The sequence below is a fragment of the Bufo bufo genome, chromosome 3, assembly GCF_905171765.1.
Source record: "Bufo bufo chromosome 3, aBufBuf1.1, whole genome shotgun sequence".
NCBI classification, from domain to species: Eukaryota; Metazoa; Chordata; class Amphibia; order Anura; family Bufonidae; genus Bufo; species Bufo bufo.
In genome coordinates this window covers 136,160,966-136,181,296 of record NC_053391.1, presented here as the reverse complement: position 1 = coordinate 136,181,296, position 20,331 = coordinate 136,160,966, and the positions used below count along the sequence as shown (strand labels likewise).

The following is a 20,331-nucleotide window of genomic DNA, read 5'->3' as shown; positions in this document are numbered from 1 at the left end:
CCCACGTGACCTGCGGCCTAGGCTGGAGAAAAGCCGGGGCCTCGAGTAGAAAAATGCTGCCGGAAACGGACGCCCGCGATCGCGGTAACGCCCGGAGGCAGCAGCAGAAGCGGGGACGCAGCGCCGATTCTCTGGGAGTGCGGGGGCCCCGAAGGCCAGGAGTTAGCCTGAAGAAACCCGCAGGTACGGGAAGGAGCCGAAAGAACAGAATCGGCCGTCTTAAAGGGCCAGGCCCTAGAAACGAGGGTGCCCCAAGGAAGTTTTCCCCCCGCAAAAAGGATGCCCAGGCAGGCGTGCAGTGCCCCCAAGAGCCATCAGCCTCCCTAAACTAAAAAGGGGCCAGGACAAGAGGAGGTTGTGGTGGGTGGAGGGGGTGGGTGAGGGTGAGGGTGGGTTACAGGATACTGCCATACTCACCTTCCGACGTTTTCAGGCGCAACAATAACCACCCCCTCGGCGGACTCAACACGGGAGCCGTGGGTCCGCCGGAATTCCGCTGCGGAAGCAGATTAGTGGGGACTGGGTGGCTGCCGGGTACCTGAGTACGCGCCCGCAGGGGGGCAACTAAAGTGGAACACGATGGAGCCACCCCTGCGTCCGGAAGAAACCTGTACAAAAAAGGAGAAAAAAATAGAATAAAATAAAAAATAAAATTAGCAGGATGACCTGCAAAACAGGTCATGTCTGCCTCCTACGGACACTAGAACTAGACTGGTGTATCTCGGCTCTTGCAGAGGGGTATAGCCCACCTGGGCGGAGCCAACACTTTTTTGTTTCTAGTGTCAGCCTCCTAGTGGCAGCTGGGCATATACCCATGGTGCTGTGTCCCCCAATGCCATGCACGAGAAATGGCCAAGCTCTCACTCGGCTATTTTTGAAACTCCTATACAAACGATTAAAAAGCAAGCTGTGCATGCGTGGTGTGTTCTCCTTCACTTTCGGAGGGCCCGTTCTGGAGATAGGTGCGGGTCCCAGATGTGACATTGGTGGCATATCGTAACAGATAAGACAACCTCTTTAATTTCCCCAAATAGTAGTTATAATGCAATGCCTTGTGGGCAAAATCTGCATTACCTGCAGTGATGCCTTCGTTTGGCCAACCAGAATTCAGAGTCACAATTAAAGCAATGAGAAGCCATGTGATCAGGAACCCATCTTGTGACCTTAATTGAAAAGGAAAATAAAAACATACTTGTGAGATTTTTATATTCATTCAGTCTAAGGTTCTGTTCACATTAGCACCGCTCTGTTACAGCGTGGTTATTGGACAACCTGGTGCTAAAAAAAAAAAAGAAAGAAAACCAAACTGACACAGTAGAAGTCAATGGTATCAACCAGGATTTGTCTGAAGATCTATCAAAGCAGCCATGGCTTTGTAAAGACTAATGGCCATGACAGTAGCGGTGGCGCTTTCATCTCTCTGGCTTTGTTCAGATACCATTTTTCTGGTTTGGACAGTGAAAATAATGTCCTACATTTTGAACACAATGATATATAGAAATTAAATGGTTTCGATCACTTCGTTTCACATAATTAGCTTTCAGACACTAGCGATCCGCTAGTGTCTGCTCTGCCAAACCATCCTAATATAAATGCTTTTGGGGCAGCCGTTTCGCTAAAAAAAGAACTTTTATTGATAGGCTAATGAGCCTCTAGGTGCTATGGGGGCGTCATTAGCACCTAGAGGCTCGGTCTACCTTCACAAACTGCCGCTGCCCAGCGCGTCCCTCCAGCCCGCCCATCTCCTCCTGAATGCGATCCTCCCTGTGAGCGTATGTATTCGGCGCATGCGCAGTGAATGTCTGACCGCTTCCCTGCTCAGACATCTCCACTGCGCCTGCGCCGATGACGTCATAGTGCTCCGAGGAACAGGCGCAGTGGAGATGTCTGAGCAGGGAAGCGGTCAGACATTCACTGCGCATGCGCCGAATACATCTACAATGCTCCTAGTTTTGCATTGAAAAAAATAATTTGTGGGCGACTCTAACTACTCTGGATGTGAGAAGGAGGAGGCATCTATCATATGCTTTGTGAGTCTACAGCTCTGAGGATGTTACAGAGGGGGGGCTACAGCTTGGAAAATACAGGTACTCCAAATGTAGATATAATCTGCAGATTAGTTTTGATTAGGGATCGACCGATATTGATTTTTTAGGGCCAATACCGATAATTTGTGAACTTTCAGTCCGATAGCCGATAATTTATACCGATATTCTGGGAATTTTCATTTTTGAGAAAAAAAAAAAAATTCCTACACAAATCTGCTGAAAATTAATGTTTATTGTTAATGTGTATTTTTTTTTGTAAATCTTTTTCATTTATACTTAATATTTTTTTTTTGTTGTTTTTTTTTTTTACAAACTTTTAGCCCCCTTAGGGGCTAGAACCCTTGTCCCATTCACCCTCTATCAGGGTGAATAGGAGCTCGCACTGTCCCTGCTGCTCTGTGCTCTGTGCACACAGCAGCAGGGAGCTGAACATGGCAGCCAGGGCTTCAATAGCGTCCTGGCTGCCATGGTAACCGATTGGAGCCCCAGGATTACACAGCTGGGGCTCCAATGATTAATACTGGGGGGGGGGGGGGGGGCGCACTGCGCCACCAATGTTTTTACTATTGGGATTGGGGGCGCACTGCGCCACCAATAATTAATACTGGGGGGCTTGGGGGGGGGGGGGGGGGGGGGGCGCACTGCGCCACCAATTAAGATAAGTCTCTCAATCATTCATATACAGGAGGCGGGAGCTGGCTGCAGAATCACATATCCGGCTTCCGACCTCTATGAGCGGTAGCTGCGATCCGCGGCACCTAAGGGGTTAACTACCGTGGACCGCAGCTACCGCTGATAGAGGTCGGGAGCCGGCTATGTGATTCTGCAGCCAGCTCCCAGCTCCCGCCTCCTGTATATGAATTAATGAAAGACTTATCTTCATTGGTGGCGCAGTGGCCACAGCCCCTCCCCTCCTCTTATCTTCTCTCCTCTCATTGGCGGCAGCGGCAGCAGCAGCACAGGGGGAGGGAGACACGGCTTCCTTCTCCTCTGTGCTGCGGAGGGAACACAGAGACTGGAGCGCTGAGAGCAGCGCGTTCTGTGTTCCCAATAAGTTATCGGAATATCGGCAAAATAGATGCCGATACCGATAACGTTCAAAATCCTGAATATCGGCCGATAATATCGGTCAAACCGATAATAGGTCGATCCCTAGTTTTGATGAGAGTTTTAATAAAAGCTTAAAAGGGTATTCTCATCTGAGACAATGGGGGCATATCACTAGGAACGGAGCCCCGCAAGCTGGTGGCTGGAGGACTCCGGTCTGGCCACCACCAAGTGCTCTCCCCACAGTAGTGAATGGGAGCGCACCACGTATGACCGGCCATGGCTTCCATTCACTTCTATGGGCCCAACAGACATAGCAGAGCCAGTGCTCGGCTTTTTTCAGCGGCCCCATGAATGAATGAACGAATGGATGGCGGCTACAATGGGGGGGTGGGGGGCATATCATAGCAATATGCCCCCATTGTCTGCGATGAGACAACCCCTTTGAGTATGGCAGATAGGTTACATTTAGTGTAACTATACCCTTTTTGACAACCTTCCTGTACTAAAAAGGATTTAGAAATTTGTCACAGAAGGGCAACCCTAAACAGTTACCTCAGTATCCTTCTTATCCACTGGTTCCCAACTGGTCTCTGAAAGTCGGTCTTCACTTTTATCAGAATACAGGTCATCTATATCGCTGCTGTCTGACTCTTTTACACAGGTCTGTTGACAGAAAAGGTTAATTTTAAAACTAATATTTGTCATTGGCAAAGACGGGATTCATGCACACGTATGACGGGAAGTCACGTATGTGTGTGCACTGCATTCACGTAAATATGAAAGGGCTTTCTGGGATTACTTGAGGCATGAAGTTAAGTGGTCACCCACAAAGCCAGGCACTGGCTACAGTGGCGCAGGTGACCATGTCCATACTCTGCTGGAAGTAAACAAGTGGGGAAAGGAAGATGGTTGTAGTGAAGCCAAGATGCAGAACCAGAGAGGCTGGGGACGGGTAGGTATGAATCTTACAAGCTACAGGAGATAACTGAACATTATGTAATCCCAGAAAACAACTTTAAAGGGAACCTGTCACCGGGATTTTGTGTATAGAGCTGAGGACATGGGTTGCTAGATGGCTGCTAGACTCATCTCAGGTTAATTTGCATATGTATCCAATCATTTTTTTTACACAATAAAAGCACACAGAGCTATGGGGACTGGGTATTGCGGATGTGCTAGCGGCCATCTAGCAACCCATGTCCTCAGCTCTATACCCAGAATCCCGGTAACAGGTTCCCTTTAAGAGTCCTACACATCCTAAATTCCTCCTCTGTAATGAAATGTCTACCATAAAGGAACTTCTTTCAGTAACCATCTGCGCGCGCGCACACACACACGAAGAGATGGGAAACATTGTGATCCTTACATTACAAGTAAAACATATGTAGGCAGAAGTGAAGGCCACATGTGGCATATATGAGGAATTGTGGGACTAAATCTGCAGCATTTACAGCAGCCGCAAAGTGGAAGAGATTTTTTTTAAAAGCACACGCTGCTGAAAAATTCTACAACGGAATCTGCACATAACTGGACATGTGATGTGGATTTTAAATCTGCAGTGTGTCAATTTCTGCCGTGGGTTTCACACTATGCAATGCAGAGGGAAAATCTAAAAATCGGATTTTCTGCACAAAAATACACCAGGGGTGGCTGTACCCTATGGCCATCTGCACACAATGCGGATTGAGTGAGTTTTTTTACAACACAGATTTTCGGGCAGAAAAACCGCAGCGTAAAACAGTACCAGCAACATGTACTTTGCATATTTTTTTCTGTGCGGAAATTTATCTGCCCTGCGTATTTCAATTATGGTTGTGGTTTTGGCTGTGTATTTCAATTTTTTCCAATGAGGGGTGAGGTCCGTGGCAAAAGAGCATCAAATCTGCACCAAAATCCACAATTAGAAATGTATGTGTGCAGAAACGCACATAAATCCACACGGAAATTTGTGCACATCTTATCTGTGCTCACGTGCGGTGGGCCCGATGACCTATCCTGATGATAAGTTATCATTATCACGTCAGCGGGGAGGTCCAAGTCCCGGTATCCCTGCCAATCAGCTGTATCAGGGAGCTGCTTTGCTCACCAAAGCTCTGGTGGGCAATGCTGGCTCCTGGCAGCTTACCAAAGAAAGTGCCGTACATGGTATAGTGGCAGTGCTTTGTATTGCAGCTCAGCCCCATTGACTTGAATGGAGCTAAACTGCAACTAGGTCATGTGACCGATGTATGGTGACGTCACTGGCCTAGGAAAAGGCTGCAGCGCTCAAGGCCTCTTCTAACAGCTGATCGGTGGGTGCCCGCACCCCCACAGATCTGATACTGATTACCTATCCTGAGAAGTCATTTATATCTTTTCCTGGATAACCCCTTTAAGATGAATTCAGAAACTGCGGATTAACAGCAAAATGCATGTGGACAGGGTTATGGAAAACTTCATCCACATTTAGTGGAAACGATCTGCATGGGAAAAGGAGCATGCTGTGAATTTTCAAATCCGCAGTAGACCCCTATATAGCAGAAATGCCATGGATTTCCACAACCTTCAGGGTCAAGTCCACAGCACAATCCTCATTTAACACGTTACAATTTTACTACAGAATTGCATCAAGATCCAAGGTGGTATTTTCACCATTCACAGACTTAAAAAAAGGTACTCACAAAATCATCTTCATAATCGGCCTCAGGTTCGGGAGGTGGAGCGCAATACTGTCGAATTTCCAGCTGGAGCTGCAGTTCCCACACCTGCCTTCGCAGCAGGTCAACCTCTTGCTTATAACTAGCTTCCATCTGTCTTAACCGTTGTTGCACGACATCATTAGGAATGGGTAAACCATCGTCATCTTGATATAGGAGAGGTGTGGGAGAAGGGCAGACCAAAGGTAAGAATCGACCAGAGTGAAGAGGCCTGTTGTGAGAAGCTATCAACCCTCTGTAGCTTTTCAGTGAGGGGCCAGAACAGTGCATTGAGGCAGGGAAGTTGTAAGGGATCTTTGCTGCATCCCTAGATACATATGAACCAGTCGTATGTCTTCCATGCTTACTGTGAAGGCTTCTTGTAGAGTGCTCATATGACAAATGACGACGAAGTCCAATATCACCAACAGGAACAGATTTCATCATTCCTTGTAAACTCTCCCAGTTAGATGCTAGAAAAGAAAGCTCATTTCTTGGGATTTGGGAGACTGCTTTCCTATCAGTCCTACAGGCTTCCTTTGCCATTTTGATAGATTTGGTCAAATCTCTACATGAAGTATTGACATACATATCACCTACTAAGTTTGGGCAGGGAGGTTTTGTTAAGGTAGGACAATCCTGGTGATCTTGGTCAGGGATAGGCATTGTTCTTACAGTCTCCTCCTCTGTAACTATGCAAATCTCCAAGCCAGGTTTAACATCATCATAGTTTAAGTCTGGGGATTCGGCTTTGGGATCTGATGAATTACCATGTTGCGTCACTTCATTATTATTATTATTATGGGCTTCAGTGGCTTCTTGCACATTTCCTTCACCATCGCTGACATTATGATCGTCCCGTGCCTTATCTTCCTTGGTTTTGACATCTGTGGCTTGCTCCAGAGGACCCTGACTTTCTGAATCACTACCATCATCATTGCTGCATCGCGACTCCAAGCTAGCTTGATGATTGTTTAAGTTGGGGTCACTAGAAGTGCGTGTGAGTAGCCCCCCACTGTCACAAGCAGTGACAAGATTGTCCATCGAGCGTGTTTTGGGTAATCTGTTAAGGAAAAAAATATTTTGTAATGTTAAATTACATGAAGACACCTGTTTTTCCAGTAGGTGCCCTGATGGACTCCGCAAGCTGCTTACCTGGCCCATTCTGTCATACATTTTCTATGTTCCTGCATAAGAATATAGGGGGAATCAAGTGTGGTGTCCGTCAAACAACTTTTAGATGACCATGTGTATGATCAGCCCAACTCCTTGCTGCAAAATGACCTACATGTATGTCATCTGCAGCATTTCACACATATAAGTCACTGTGATAGAATAGACATTTGAGCTAGGCTTCTGCTGCAATGGCCAAAATCAGAGATAACTCTGACCCTGGCCATTTAGCCCCTTTGACGTGGCTGAAGTGAATCCAGTATAACAAATGCTACCAGTTCACCTGTGTCTTATTCCAAGTACTGTAGATGCACGGGTCTTTTTTGTGTTCAGTGGAAGTCAATGATGGCAAAATAGGATGGCCCAGCATTCATTATAATCAATTGGAGCTTTAGTCAGGTAATTAAAAACTTCTTACATGTAGTTGCAGATAATGCAATATTGCCAAATAATGATTAGGTGTTTCGACCAAATTTACTATGGCTAAGGACATGTCCAAAATGCACAAGCGTTATTTGGCTATCTGCATGGTAACGAATGCTGGACCATCTTATTTTGCTATCAGAAGTGAATCCAGTAGAAAGGAGAATTACCGTATTTTTCGCATTATAAGACGCACTCCCCCCCCCCCCCAAAGTGGGGGGGAAATGGCAGTGCGTCTTATAAAGCGAATACTAGTGAGCGCTTCCATATGGAAGCGCTCACTAGTATCCATTAGGTGCGGGAAGCGAAGCGCCACAAGCGCTTGTAATACACACCCTCCCGGGCTTTTTTCCTCGGGCCGGCGCTTGACTGTCCCGACCGCGTACAGCGTCAGGACGTAGTGTGCGCACTATGACCTGATGCGGCACGCAGTCAGGTGACAGAGCAGCGCAAGCCGGGCAGAGCGACTTCTGCCGGAGCAGAAGAGGAGCCGTGGCGCAGGATAGGTAAGAGGAGTTTTTTATTTTAATCTCATTTGAAGTCGGATGGGGGTCTGACAAGGTGGGCTGATCTTAGATCTGAAGGGGGTCTGACAAGGTGGGCTAATCTAAGGTCTGACATGAAGGGCTGATGTGATGTCCTGATAAGGGTGTCAAATGTGATGTCCTGATATGGGGGGGCCTGATTGTATGTCCTGATATTTATGGGGGTCTGATCTGAGGATTTAATATGAGGTCTGATGAAAAATATTTTTTTCTTCTTTTCCTCCTCTTAAACCTAGGGTGCGTCTAATAAAGCGAAAAATACTTCTAAATCCACTCTTCAGTTCGGGTTAAAGGACTGAATCCACAATTGCCACGTACAGTTCTGGATGCAAACGGAAGTAGATACAAAAGAGAGGACTGGAAACATTCTCCAGGTGTTGAAAAACCTGTCTAAACACAGTCTAAAAACTAATCTTGCAATTGTGTTCCTCCCTCTCGGCCCTCTCCTAAGGTCTTTAGTGTACCAACCAGACGGGTGTCAGCAGGCGTGGAGTAACACAAGACGTGCACATCCTTTACCTGGACTACTATATGGTAGCACAATACAGAATGTTATTTATAATAAAAAATAATAAAAAAATGAAAAGGAGAGTGGAAGGTATTTTACTTCCAAAGGGCTTTCAAGGGTCTTCAGATTTGATACACCTCCTTTCGAGATATCCCAAGCGCCACCGGTATGGGCTGAGGTCACTAGAATGCTTAGTGCTTCTTATCAAACGGAGGCACCTTTATCTCCTCTTTATGGTCTCTTGACTGATACATCTTCTGTTAATGCCTGAACCATTTATTAAAACTATAATAAAGACTCTGATGTGTGCTACGATACTGACACTTCGAGCTTTGTTACATCAACAGATTATCTGACCAATTTCTGTCCGATCAGACTAATAGTTGGTGTGTGTAGAACATAAAAGATCTGAGTGTGTAAATGGCCATTTGACCAAAGATTGGTCAGGAAATCTGTTAGATAATTTGTTGGTGTAATACAGGCCTTAGATTGTGGTCGTCTAGTCAGCTTCCTACATTATCAGCATGGAGTAACACGTTGACCCATATCATCAGAAATGAGAATGGAATTTTGCAACAACAAGACAAGTTCCTTGGGATAATGACGTTGCCTGGAGATGCTAGGCCGATATTCTTACAGTGAACAAAGGTAAAGTTAGAGAAGAAGAAAGGGTATAAAGTGTGAAATCTCTGCTATTATGGTTATAATGTTAATTGTGCCTCCTTTTATTAACTTCCTGTTTTTCCTCTCTTCCCAGGGTGCATGGGTAGAGGGTGGGACTAGAGGTATGATTTCATGAAAAATTTGCTATGCAAAATCAAATATATTATTTTGTTTATAAAGTAATAGAATAAATAAAAGAAAAAAACAAATTACTTGATCTGAACTGTTATACCTGTCTAGTGATCGAGAATTAAAGTCTGGTCCTTGGGAAGATGGGGAAAGATAGAGCTCCATCCCATCATCAATAGGCATACAAGGTGAAGATGCAGGAATGTATACAGCAGTCCATAGCTGGAGAGCCCGAACATGGCAAACTGGGTGCAAAACCTACAAAACAAAAATGTATCCTCTGTCATACCAAAAATGTCCACATAAGGATATAGATATATATATATATATATATATATATATATATATATATATATATATATATATATATTATAGAAGAAAAGCGGCACAAAAATAGTTAGAAAGGTTGGGTGCACGTTCACTGGGGAATGAGCTGCTTACCCCTTGGTATATAAATAGAAAAACTAACAGCACTCCTGGAATCCACAGAATGTTTTTCTTTATTCACCCATGTGATGCAACGTTTCGGCTCTGAACTAGAGCCTTTCTCAAGCTTGTTCAGAGCCGAAACGTTGCATCACATGGGTGAATAAAGAAAAAAAAATTCTGTGGATTCCAGGAGTGCCGTTCGTTTATATATTATTAATTGACAGTAGAGGAGATTTTTCACCAAGCAGTGCTCAGTTCATCTTTTTTCTGTCTATGGCACTCTGTTCCGTTGTCTTTCCTGGTCATGCTAGTAATATGAACATCAACACAGGCATGCTTAAAGCATACCCAACCCGTCAACTAACTTTGCATTAATAAATAGTATAGTGTGTGTACATAAGGAATAATGCTATTTCTGGACACTATATGACTTGTATCTGGCATTCTTAAGGAGTCTTCCTCTGTACATGTTGAACATCTAGCTTGCAGTTCTCTCAGACATGGTGGGCGGAAACTAGCTGCCATCCAATGCACACAGAAAGTAGAATCTTCCTAACTTGGAAGCATCCCCAGGATGATAGAGGACATTACAGTGAACTACTGATCTGTATGGTTGTGAATAAAGTGCTTGTGCTGAGATTTAAGCTTCCTGCTTTTCTGTGTGTGTCTCACGCAGCTCTTGTTCACTCCTCCCCCTTTCCCTCTCCATAGACTTGCACTTACAAGTGTAATACAATAGTGGATGCTGGATATGCATGTGGAAAGCGGAGAACCAATGGAAAATCGGGCAATGGCTTTTCCTGAAAATCTTCTGGGACTATGGTTCTTGGAGTACTACGCAACCAACATTGATGCCTCTTCTAGAGACTTTCTTACAACCGCGAACCCGAGACTTTGGGTGTGGGGAAAGGGGGAGGGTGGGGTTTATGTTTTTTCCCTTTTTGGGTTGTTTGTATAAAATCTTATTAAAAAATCAATAAAAAAGATTTGATTTAAAAAACAAGTGTAATACAATGATCCTCCTGTGGAGCCACCCCTGCCCTGACATTTTTCAAAGTGAAAAGCAATTAGCAAAAGGGAGGAATAGTAAAAACAGCTGATAACATTAGAACTCAACATTTCTCACTGATTACAAAGTCATATTACAAAGTTTTTTGTGGTCACCTGTATTATTGATTTATGCAAAGCTGTGCAGGTTTTCACACCACTCATCCACCTTTTGAGTGTAATACACGGCTATGTTTTCCTTCACAAAAACTACAGAAGTTTCAAATTCTATGGACACCTTTGTGGAAACAGTTTAATTATTGCAGTGTACTTATTTTGGGCTAAAAAATATCCAGACTACAGATAAACGGTTAAAATCTTTAATAAAGACATACTGGAAATATGTTCTTATCCCAAAATAAATACAATGCAATATAAAAAGGTGTCCATAGTCTTAAACATGATTTACTTCTATTTCCACAGAGAGCCGTTACCGCATTACACCTACCATCTCGCCACCAGGCATGTACAGTAGATTGTGAAAGTTCTTGTTACCAGTTCTCAATAGGGACCAAACTGAACAAGTTCTCTTGTAGATGTTCCGCGTCTCTCGTTCACATGGGTTGTTAGAGAGGAAAGTTCCGTAGAGGCACGAATAAGTGTGCTGCACCAACTTCACCTGGATTCAGACAACATGTTATTACGGTCTATTGCGTGATGATATTTTGTACAAGAATATAATGTAATTAATACATTTAGTTGACCTAAAAGTCCAAACTAGGATAATTTGAATTTCACCCTTTTTTTCTTCAATATTGGAAACCAGATTAAATATACAAAAAAAAAAAAAAGGCAATCACTTAAAAAGAAAACAAGCATGCAAATTTCTATAAAAAAATGTAATGAATCACTGCAAAGCAACTTATCCTTTACCAAGAATGCATGGTTGAATTCAAAGTGACATGGGAACTGATGGAGAAGCTGGTGGACACAATCTAGCCACTGTAAGAAGACAGGACATTGTTCGTTTTGATCTTCAGCATTTTCCTGATGACCGCAGCGATCCCCAAATTTATGGCCGTAATCTAGCCAGTCTGTCTCAACCAAGACCTGGAACCCCTGAAAAAAGGGAAAAAAATATATTTAGCATAACAAATTGGAGACTACGAAACCATTTTTCTGCTCACTCAAACTGCTCACCTCCAACGTTCGGTAATATGGATCCAAGAGGAGCTTTGCGAGGGATACAATCTGTGGCGTTCTGTCCCAGCCATCTGAGCAGTGAACCAGAACCGGACGCTCTTCGCGATCCACTGCGTTGGCCACAACCGTGGCAGCTTTCAGCATGACAGAAAGATGCTGCATCCACTTAGTGCTTTCCAATGCTGATAGCCAGCTACAAAACACACAAAGGGTTTCACCACCAGACAGGTAAGTGGCATCTTGAGAGAGAAAGATCATGACGATGGCATTAGTTGATGGAAATGAAAAAATGGTCAGGCCAAGGATCAAGAGGAAAAAAAAAAAATGCAACAAAAAATATTTTAAAATTTTTGCTCACTTTGGCCCTGGCAATTTTTTTTTACGTTCAACTGCAACCAACATTTTTATATTGTTTTATTACTTAAAGGGATTGCCCCACCATAATCTGCAAGATAGGTCATAAGTATGAAATTACATCAGCGACTCCGACCAAACATGTAAACAGGAGTCCCTGAGTGAAGAAGCAATGGTCACACAAGCGTGCTACCTCTCCATTCATCTCCATACGTTGTACTGCGCTTCTCTTCTCCACTCCCATAGAGATGAATACAGCAGCAGGGTATGTGTGACCATCACTCTGATCACTAAGGGGATTCAGAATTCATTGTGGGGGTCCCAGTAGTCAACTCCCACTAATCAGATACTTGTCACCTGTAGTTCTGGTGGGGCAACCCTTTTAAAGGGACACCGACAGGCCCTATAAACATATTTAGATGTTCATATGCCGCCATGGGTCTTATAATGTGTATGCCAATCATATAAGAGCACCCCCTGTCCGCATTTCAAACACTGTAAAATCAACTTTATATTCATATGTGAATCACTTGCCTTTGTGCCCAAGGGGCGGTCTTTCGCCTGCATTTGTGCCCAGCCGCGCCCCAACTGCCGTTTCCTAGCGCCGCTCAGCTCATTATTATTCACTGCGCAGGAGACGCTGAAGCCGCCGCATTGAAGGTTATGGGACGCAGGCGCACTACGATTCCGGCGAGTGAGGGTGCCGGGTAAGGGCACAAAGGCAAGTGATTCACATATGAATATAAAGTTGATTTTACAGTGTTTGAAATGCGGACAGGGGGTACACTTACATGATTGGCATACACATTATAAGACCTATGACAGCATATGAATATCTAAATATGTTTATAGGGCCTGTCAGTGTCCCTTTAATTTCATGTAATCTTACTTGCTAGTTTATCTTTTCGCTAGGATATGGCAGCATTTTGGGGAGGCGGGTGAGGAGGTTCCAAATCTTATACAGGGCACTGCATAGCGCTATTTAAGTGAACGGGGCCAGCTAGAATTCCTTGTAGTACCTTGTGCAAGCAAAATATAGAAGATGCAGTGCTAAACTAGTGCTTAGTGTTTATTTTCAGGATCAGTGGGGGTCCCAAAGGTTATATATATATATATATATATACACACACATACATACACACACATATCCTGCCAGAGTGGAATGCCCCTATAAACAGGGGAGACTGAAGACAGAATATTCAAGTCCTAATTTAAGGATTACTGCCTAAGAACTGGTAGAAGAAGAAAAAGTGGCCATCACACAAAAAAACTGAATAGTGCAGCAGACAGAAGAATCTTAAAGTTCTCCTATAAATATATTCTATCCACCGTTCCAGTACAAAACTTACTTTCCTGGGTCAGGCACTTGGTTGCACACAGCTCGCAGGTACTGAAAGCTATTCCGGATGGAGTGAATGTTAGCCATTCCCATAAATGCAACCTCACAATTTGGATAGTACTCTAAAGGGGGGACAGAATAATATAAGAATTGTTTCAGTACTTTCAATAAAAGGTAACAATACTAATAGATAATAATGAGGGTCATTTATGGATTATCACCAAGTCCCACATTTCTGTCATACCCACATGATATGCCACAAATGTGTGATAGATGCAGCCTGCCTGATGAAGTGGTGGTAGAGGCAGGCGATCAAGACATAGAATATCATGGTACGCCACATTAGATCTACTTCGTTGTATGATCTTTCTTTAAAGGCTTTGAACACCTTTGGGGCAATTTTTTTACTGCAGCATTTTACTTATTTTGTGCTAAAAAATTATTTATTTTTTTTTAAAAACCAAAAAATTTTGAACGGCCTTTACTAAAAAAAAATTCCAACAGCTTTTCCTCTACAGACTTCAGTTTCCAGCATCTGCACACTGTTTCTGTTCCTTCTCAGTGAATCCTTTAGAGCGCTTCTCTAAAGGCTCATTTTATGTCCTTTAGTTCACGTACTACAGATAAATTCTTATCAAACCTGATAAATACTCAATAAAGCTGAAATAGTCACTGAACTTTCACACAATTTCATTTAATAGAGAATGGTGAAAGAAGCAAATTTCCTAATCACATCTTTTAACAAATATGCCTGCAAAATCATAGCCACTAGGGGTCTCACATCCACCTAAGCTGCAGTCCACTGCTTGTTGTCAGGCAAGATCCACCCCTGGAAACAGAAACACTGAGTGGAAGTGGGAGCGTGTCAGAGCTAGCAGAGATTGTGAGTCCGATAAAATAATTGCTTCTACACAGCTTCTGAACATCACAGGAGCCTCCTGTGTGCCTGTAAGTGTGATTTTTCCCTCCTAATCTGTTAACTCCGAAGACAAACATAGTGGAAAGTAAGAAAAATGAGGTCACTGCATATGGTACTGGCAAAAGGGAGACGCCCCCTGCTTCCTAGAGAAATACATCTAGCTGTGCAGCTGAAAAAAGCAATAATATGGCTGAAAACACTAGGGAAGCCCAAACATAACTGTCCCTTCACAGTTATGATTGTACAAAGACACATTTGCCATTATGCAAACTTTCTTCTTTTTTTTTTTTTTTACTCTGGTATGCTTGAAAGCTTATGAGCTGTTACAAAAGTAAAGATAAGTGCTAAAGATCGAGCCATCAGAGCAGCTCCCTGACAGATTCACTGAGAAGAAGAAACAAGTTTGCAGATGAGGAAAAATTGTTGAAAATTTTTCAATAAACAAATGAAAAAAATTATTTCTAGCGCCAAATAAGTAGAATGTAATCATAAAAAAAATTACAAAAATAAGCATAGAAACACACAAAAACCCCAGCGACTCCAAACCCCCTAATCTACTGTAATTTTGTTTCCTATTGTAAAAAAAACCTGAAAATCTACAGAAAAATAAATAAATCTATGTGCTGCCCAAAACATCAGGCTTTAGCTTTATCCCCCCTCTCCTCATTATTACTGTCATATGTCTGGCTGTAGGACAACTGGCAGCAAAAGGAGTCTTTACCCCTCTGCTCTGACTGCAACAGGAAAAATAGTTAAACCCCACCTCACAGCCTGAAGAAGATCAGTAGGACACTGACCACATTGTTCTCTGCAGGATTTGTACAAGACTGTTCCTTGAGCATGCAGAAAATTCTGCAGACTGACAAACTGCGTGGATAAAATCATCTCCTCTATCATTCATTATAGGTTTAGGGTTCCTTTAAAATGATGGATATTTCAGACATGCACCTAGAGAGAGTTTCAAGTTCAACTATGTTATGTTATTTCCGAATTTCTGTATTGTGCATTTAATTTTCAAAACAAGCCGTCTTCCATAACTGCATGTGAAGCTGCAAGCTCTGAGCTCAGTGGGTGTTCCCTGTGAAGCATACACTCTCCACTCCCTTTTGTGAGCTAGAATTTCTGATACAAATGACACCAATGAAGATTCCTCAGTGAAATATAGCCTGCAATGTGGGAATAGCATGACCCTAAATCTATACCTGTCCATCACACAGACTTCATTCAGACTTAACATCCTGTTACCTTCACATTCGCAGCCTCCACCTTTGGCTCTGTTTGCAACTGCAGCAGTGTAAGATCTAGCATCTAGGATTAAGAGTTTCTGAGGTGCCCCGCTCCCCTCAATACCAGGACAGGCAGTTAGAGAAGAGTCTGAAAATGACACTGAAAACAGTCAGTCAATGGTTCATGAACAGGAAAAGTGCTTTAGAGTACATGTTACTGTGTGTAATATATAGTGGGGGACATTACTGAAGTGGTGAGTAAAAGGGGGCGATGCTTAGTCACTAGTGCTCCTGGCTGGTGTAGACTTGAGTTTCTGGCACACAGAATGCCAGAGATGCGACTAATTCATAAGGAGGCATCTGCTTCTTATTAAATTAGGAGCATCTTACTCCAGCACAGGAGATCAAGACTGGTGTATGGAATGCCAGTCCTGATAAATCTCCCCCTAGTGTCTTACCAAAGTCGGTGTCTCCATTTTCATTTCCGTCATTGCTACTTTTGTTGTTGAAGTTCACAGTAGCAGCACGTCCGCCTGGATTGAGTGCACAGGCCTTTGCAATGGAAGTGACCAAATACTCGTCATCAGCATTGCGCCAGCCCCACCAGCTGATCTCGGGTTGACTACAACGGGCTATCACTGCTCCTGTCCTTGCATGTCTAAAAAAAAAAAAAAAAAAAAAAAAAAAAAAAAAAAAAAAAAACAGTTAAGCTTGATCTCTAGTTCTGGGGATGACCAAAATAATAAAGATCTCTAGTTCTGGGGATGACAAAATAATAAAGAATAATAAAGAATTTCCCTTCGCTTATATTATAGGACATAATGTTATAGATTATCCCACAATTTTTATAAGAGACTACGTAAATTTAAATTCAAGTCACTTGAGCTCAAGTTAATGACAACTTAACGTTTTCCTGGAGAATCTGATTGTTTAGGTGTTGTTTCATCACAGACAATCCTTTTAACATGGCAGCTACTATGGAATTTGTCTGAATGCAGCAGATCTGACTACAAAGGCAACTAGCCCACCGCTGATTTTAATGAGGGAAGCCATGGCCAGCTAGACATTTAAAGGGGTTTTCTGATATTTTCATATTGATGACTTATCCTCAGGATAGGTCATCAATAATTAGATCGGCAGGGGTATGTCACCTGGCAACCCCGCTGATCAGCTGTTTAATGAGGCTGTGGCACTACCGTGAGTGCTGCGGCCTCCTTGCTTGCTAAGCATAGATCCATTCACTTGAATGGGACTGAACTGCGCCCACGCCACGTTACTGATGAACGTGAAGTCACTGGTTTAGGAAGACATAGTGGAACTCACCGGAGCATTGTGGTCCCTTCAAACAGCTGAGCCGCAGGGGTGCCAGGAGTCTGACCCTGCCAAACTGATATTAATGACTGATCCTGAGGATAGGCCATCAATATCAAACTCTCAGAAAACCCCTTAAAAAAGGGGTTCTTTTTATTTTCCTCTATGACACTAAACACGGCATATTTCTACCCCAAATTCATGGCAGTGCTTTCTTTCCCCTGTTCTCTACATCAGCATCTGGGCAGGCTGGTTACACATAGATCTTCCCGTTTTTCAGCTTTCTGCTGGATTTTCTAACCAAACTTACTAAGCTTTGCTTTGCCTAACAAATATAGAGAGAAGGTGTAGGGGTGTGATAATTGCAGAGAGAACAGTGTGACAGGTGGAGCCCTAAGAAACATTACAGAGCAAAGCATGCTGGGTTTGGTTAGATACTCAGCAGGAAGCTGGTGAAAACAGGAAGTTCTGCATGTAAACATCCTGCCGGGATGCAGTGATTCTGAGAACAGGGGATGAAAAGTGCTGACATGAGAAACAGATATATGGGGCAAAAATATGCAGTGTTTGGGGTACTGAATGCAGATTTTAAAAAAAAACACCTACTCATGGGACAAGAGAACCCCTTTTAACCTGCAGAGATATCAGTGAACTGCAGTAAGTGAGCAGCAAGTTTAAAAACTTCTAGCAATACCTGTACACCACAACAGGAATTCTTTTCCATGATCTGAAAGAAGAAACATTCTCAAGCTCCTTGTCGGTGATCCAGACTGGGACCAGGAGCTTCTGTGGGTAACTTGGACACAGTCTAAAAGGTAATGAAAATAAATGAATCACTATTAGATCGGCATCTTAATTCGAGAGATGGTATACCAAAAATTAACAAAAATGTGGCTCTGCACTCTAGTCAGAAAAATTTGCATTTAAAAAACTTCTATACACCACATAACAGTATATGGAGCAAATACAGGAGGGTTTCTGACTCAAGACCTTAGAGGACCTTTCATTACGATAAAAAATCTAAACTAAGTATACAGACATGGAGAGCGGCGCCCAGGGATCTCCCTGCACTTACTATTATCCCTGGGCGCCGCTCTGTTCTCCCAGTATAGGCTCCGGTATCTTCAGATTTTTGGCTCAACCGGGAGGAGCCTGCTCTTGTTCTGCTGGGCGTCTCCTTCTCCCAGGCTGTAACTCTGGCCAATCGCAGCGCGCAGCTCATAGCCTGAGAGTTTTTTTTTCTCCCAGGCTATGAGCTGAGCGCTGCTTAGTTTAGATTTTTTATTGTAATGAAAGGTCCTCTTTAAGCTAGCAAGAGCAGCTGTAAAAATCATCAACTGCCCTAAAAGGATGACGGGTATGTACATTACATGAGGGATGATTAGCGGTTTACCAAGTGACAACTGCTGATTGCAGTAATACCGCTTATGGGACATATACAACCAGCTGCTCCTTCAGCATAATGCATTTCAAGGAAAAAAAAAAATGTTATTACCCAGTAGGACAAATCTGAGGAAGTGGTCACTTCTACATCCCCGAAACGCGTATGGTCTATACCTTGCACCGGCAGGCTGGCAAAAGAATCTTCCCTGGATTTGAATCAAAGCTTTTGAAATAAAGCTCTGCCGATACGCAACTCCACTGAACGCACAACCCGCTGAATGCACAGTCAGCAGACATCCATTCTACTACGAATCATCAAGCCCGCATTTAGACAGGTGAACAACGACCAGACTAAGGTAATACTGACACAGTAACTACAACCAGGTGGGACGCCACCGCAGTAAGTCACCGCTCTGTACCTTCTGGTCTTTCCTGCCTCATTGAAAAGACTGGTGATATGCGGGTATGCGCTGTTTTAGAAAATCAATAGTGGAATTGTGAATATTTAAGGATACTCGGACCCGAGATATAGGAGGAACATTGTATACAAATACCTGTGTATGGATCACAGTTTCCCATGGCTGGACTTTAATTATTGCTACTAGTGATTGCACCTTTGCACTTCCTGCCGGGATATAGGAGGAATATTATATGTAAAGACCCATCTATGGACTGCGGTTTTTCTATGGCTGGATTTTAAACATTGTTGCTATTACTCATACCGTACTGCGGTTTTCTCATTGCTGCTATTGACTACATCGTTGCACTATTTGTTGGATATCTGTTGCTGCTAATTTATTTTTACTTTTTATGTTATTTATATGCTGATAACTGTATCATTACTGTCACGGATTATTTACGCTGCTTTGTCACATCAGATGTTGCTGCCATTTATCCTTTATGCTGCTATGTTATAATAAAATATTTAATTATTTAATAAAAATATCTAACAAATCATCATCTCGGTTTTGGCTACATATATAGAGTGCCTGGTCTATCTTTTTATTCTCTGACTATTTTCTTGTGGCTGGGTGGGCCACAAAGACCAAGAGCACATGTTCCACGTTGTCTAGCTGCAGTGATCCACAGATACCCTATTCTATTAAATCTGAGAAATAGCTGAAATACTGGGAATTTCATACTAGAACTTCTAGAACAGGCCAAATTAACACTGATGCATTGTTACAATAGTATAACCACAGTCAACATCTGCAATGATCTGCATGTATTATGATAGAGAAAAAAAGGACCCATAAACTGAAGGAGCTGTCTAAATCTAAAAAGTTAAAATTTGGTAACAACTAGGTCCTGATTTTTACATTGAAGGTTAAAAGACTGTCAAACAGTAATCTGACTGTTTACCAAAGTCCATAGCACTGCCTTTCCTCTAAACCACTATCCTAAATGTCCCCTTTATGCGCGAGTCTCAGCCTGCAGCACTTTCCTTCCGCACAGTGATGCCAATGATAATTACAGGGGTGAGCAAGCAAGCCAAAAGAAATTGGTGCAATGAGTCAAAAAAAGTGTTAACATAAAGCATGATGTATGCATTTAATTCCTCACTTGTAGTTGTGGTTGATATCAGATACTCGCCAGGCATTCTGCATATCGAAACCCATTCGCAACAGCTCCATCTGAAAGCGATCCTTTATATGGTCACCTGAAACAAAGCCAGTCACAACAACGTAAATGAGCAACACGCCAGACAGATTCGGACATCTACAGTAGTCAAGAACAGGGGCAGCAACACTGCAGAATTTTCTGTAACCCAAGAAAGGGTTCTTGTGATTACAGGATCTAAAGGGGCAGACGAGAAGGGTGAACATTATGGGCCTAAGTTATTTTATCTTTTCGCCAGTTTTCTGGTGTGAAAAAGTCGCAAATTGCATGTTTGCGACTTTTTCAACTGTACTTGCACAAACTTTTTTGCACAAGTGGCATTTCTCCACTGCCTTTGCTACTTTCC

At 43.0% G+C, this 20,331-nt stretch overlaps 1 protein-coding gene across 3 annotated transcripts in view; it reads right to left on the bottom strand.

Annotated features, from left to right (window-relative positions):
• Nucleotides 1–20,331, bottom strand: part of MTMR4 (myotubularin related protein 4) — an 82,619-nt gene that overhangs the window by 7,707 nt on the left and 54,581 nt on the right. For all 3 annotated transcript variants that reach the window (XM_040423636.1, XM_040423635.1, XM_040423638.1), the window contains 12 exons: nt 19,929–20,025; nt 17,677–17,790; nt 16,130–16,329; nt 15,691–15,819; nt 13,537–13,648; nt 11,831–12,026; nt 11,564–11,749; nt 11,139–11,309; nt 9,318–9,472; nt 5,759–6,836; nt 3,651–3,761; nt 1,075–1,163 (listed from right to left, as the gene is read on the bottom strand). In XM_040423636.1, the coding sequence (XP_040279570.1) occupies nt 1,075–1,163; nt 3,651–3,761; nt 5,759–6,836; nt 9,318–9,472; nt 11,139–11,309; nt 11,564–11,749; nt 11,831–12,026; nt 13,537–13,648; nt 15,691–15,819; nt 16,130–16,329; nt 17,677–17,790; nt 19,929–20,025 (2,638 nt within the window). The remainder of the gene's footprint in view (nt 1–1,074; nt 1,164–3,650; nt 3,762–5,758; nt 6,837–9,317; nt 9,473–11,138; nt 11,310–11,563; nt 11,750–11,830; nt 12,027–13,536; nt 13,649–15,690; nt 15,820–16,129; nt 16,330–17,676; nt 17,791–19,928; nt 20,026–20,331) is intronic.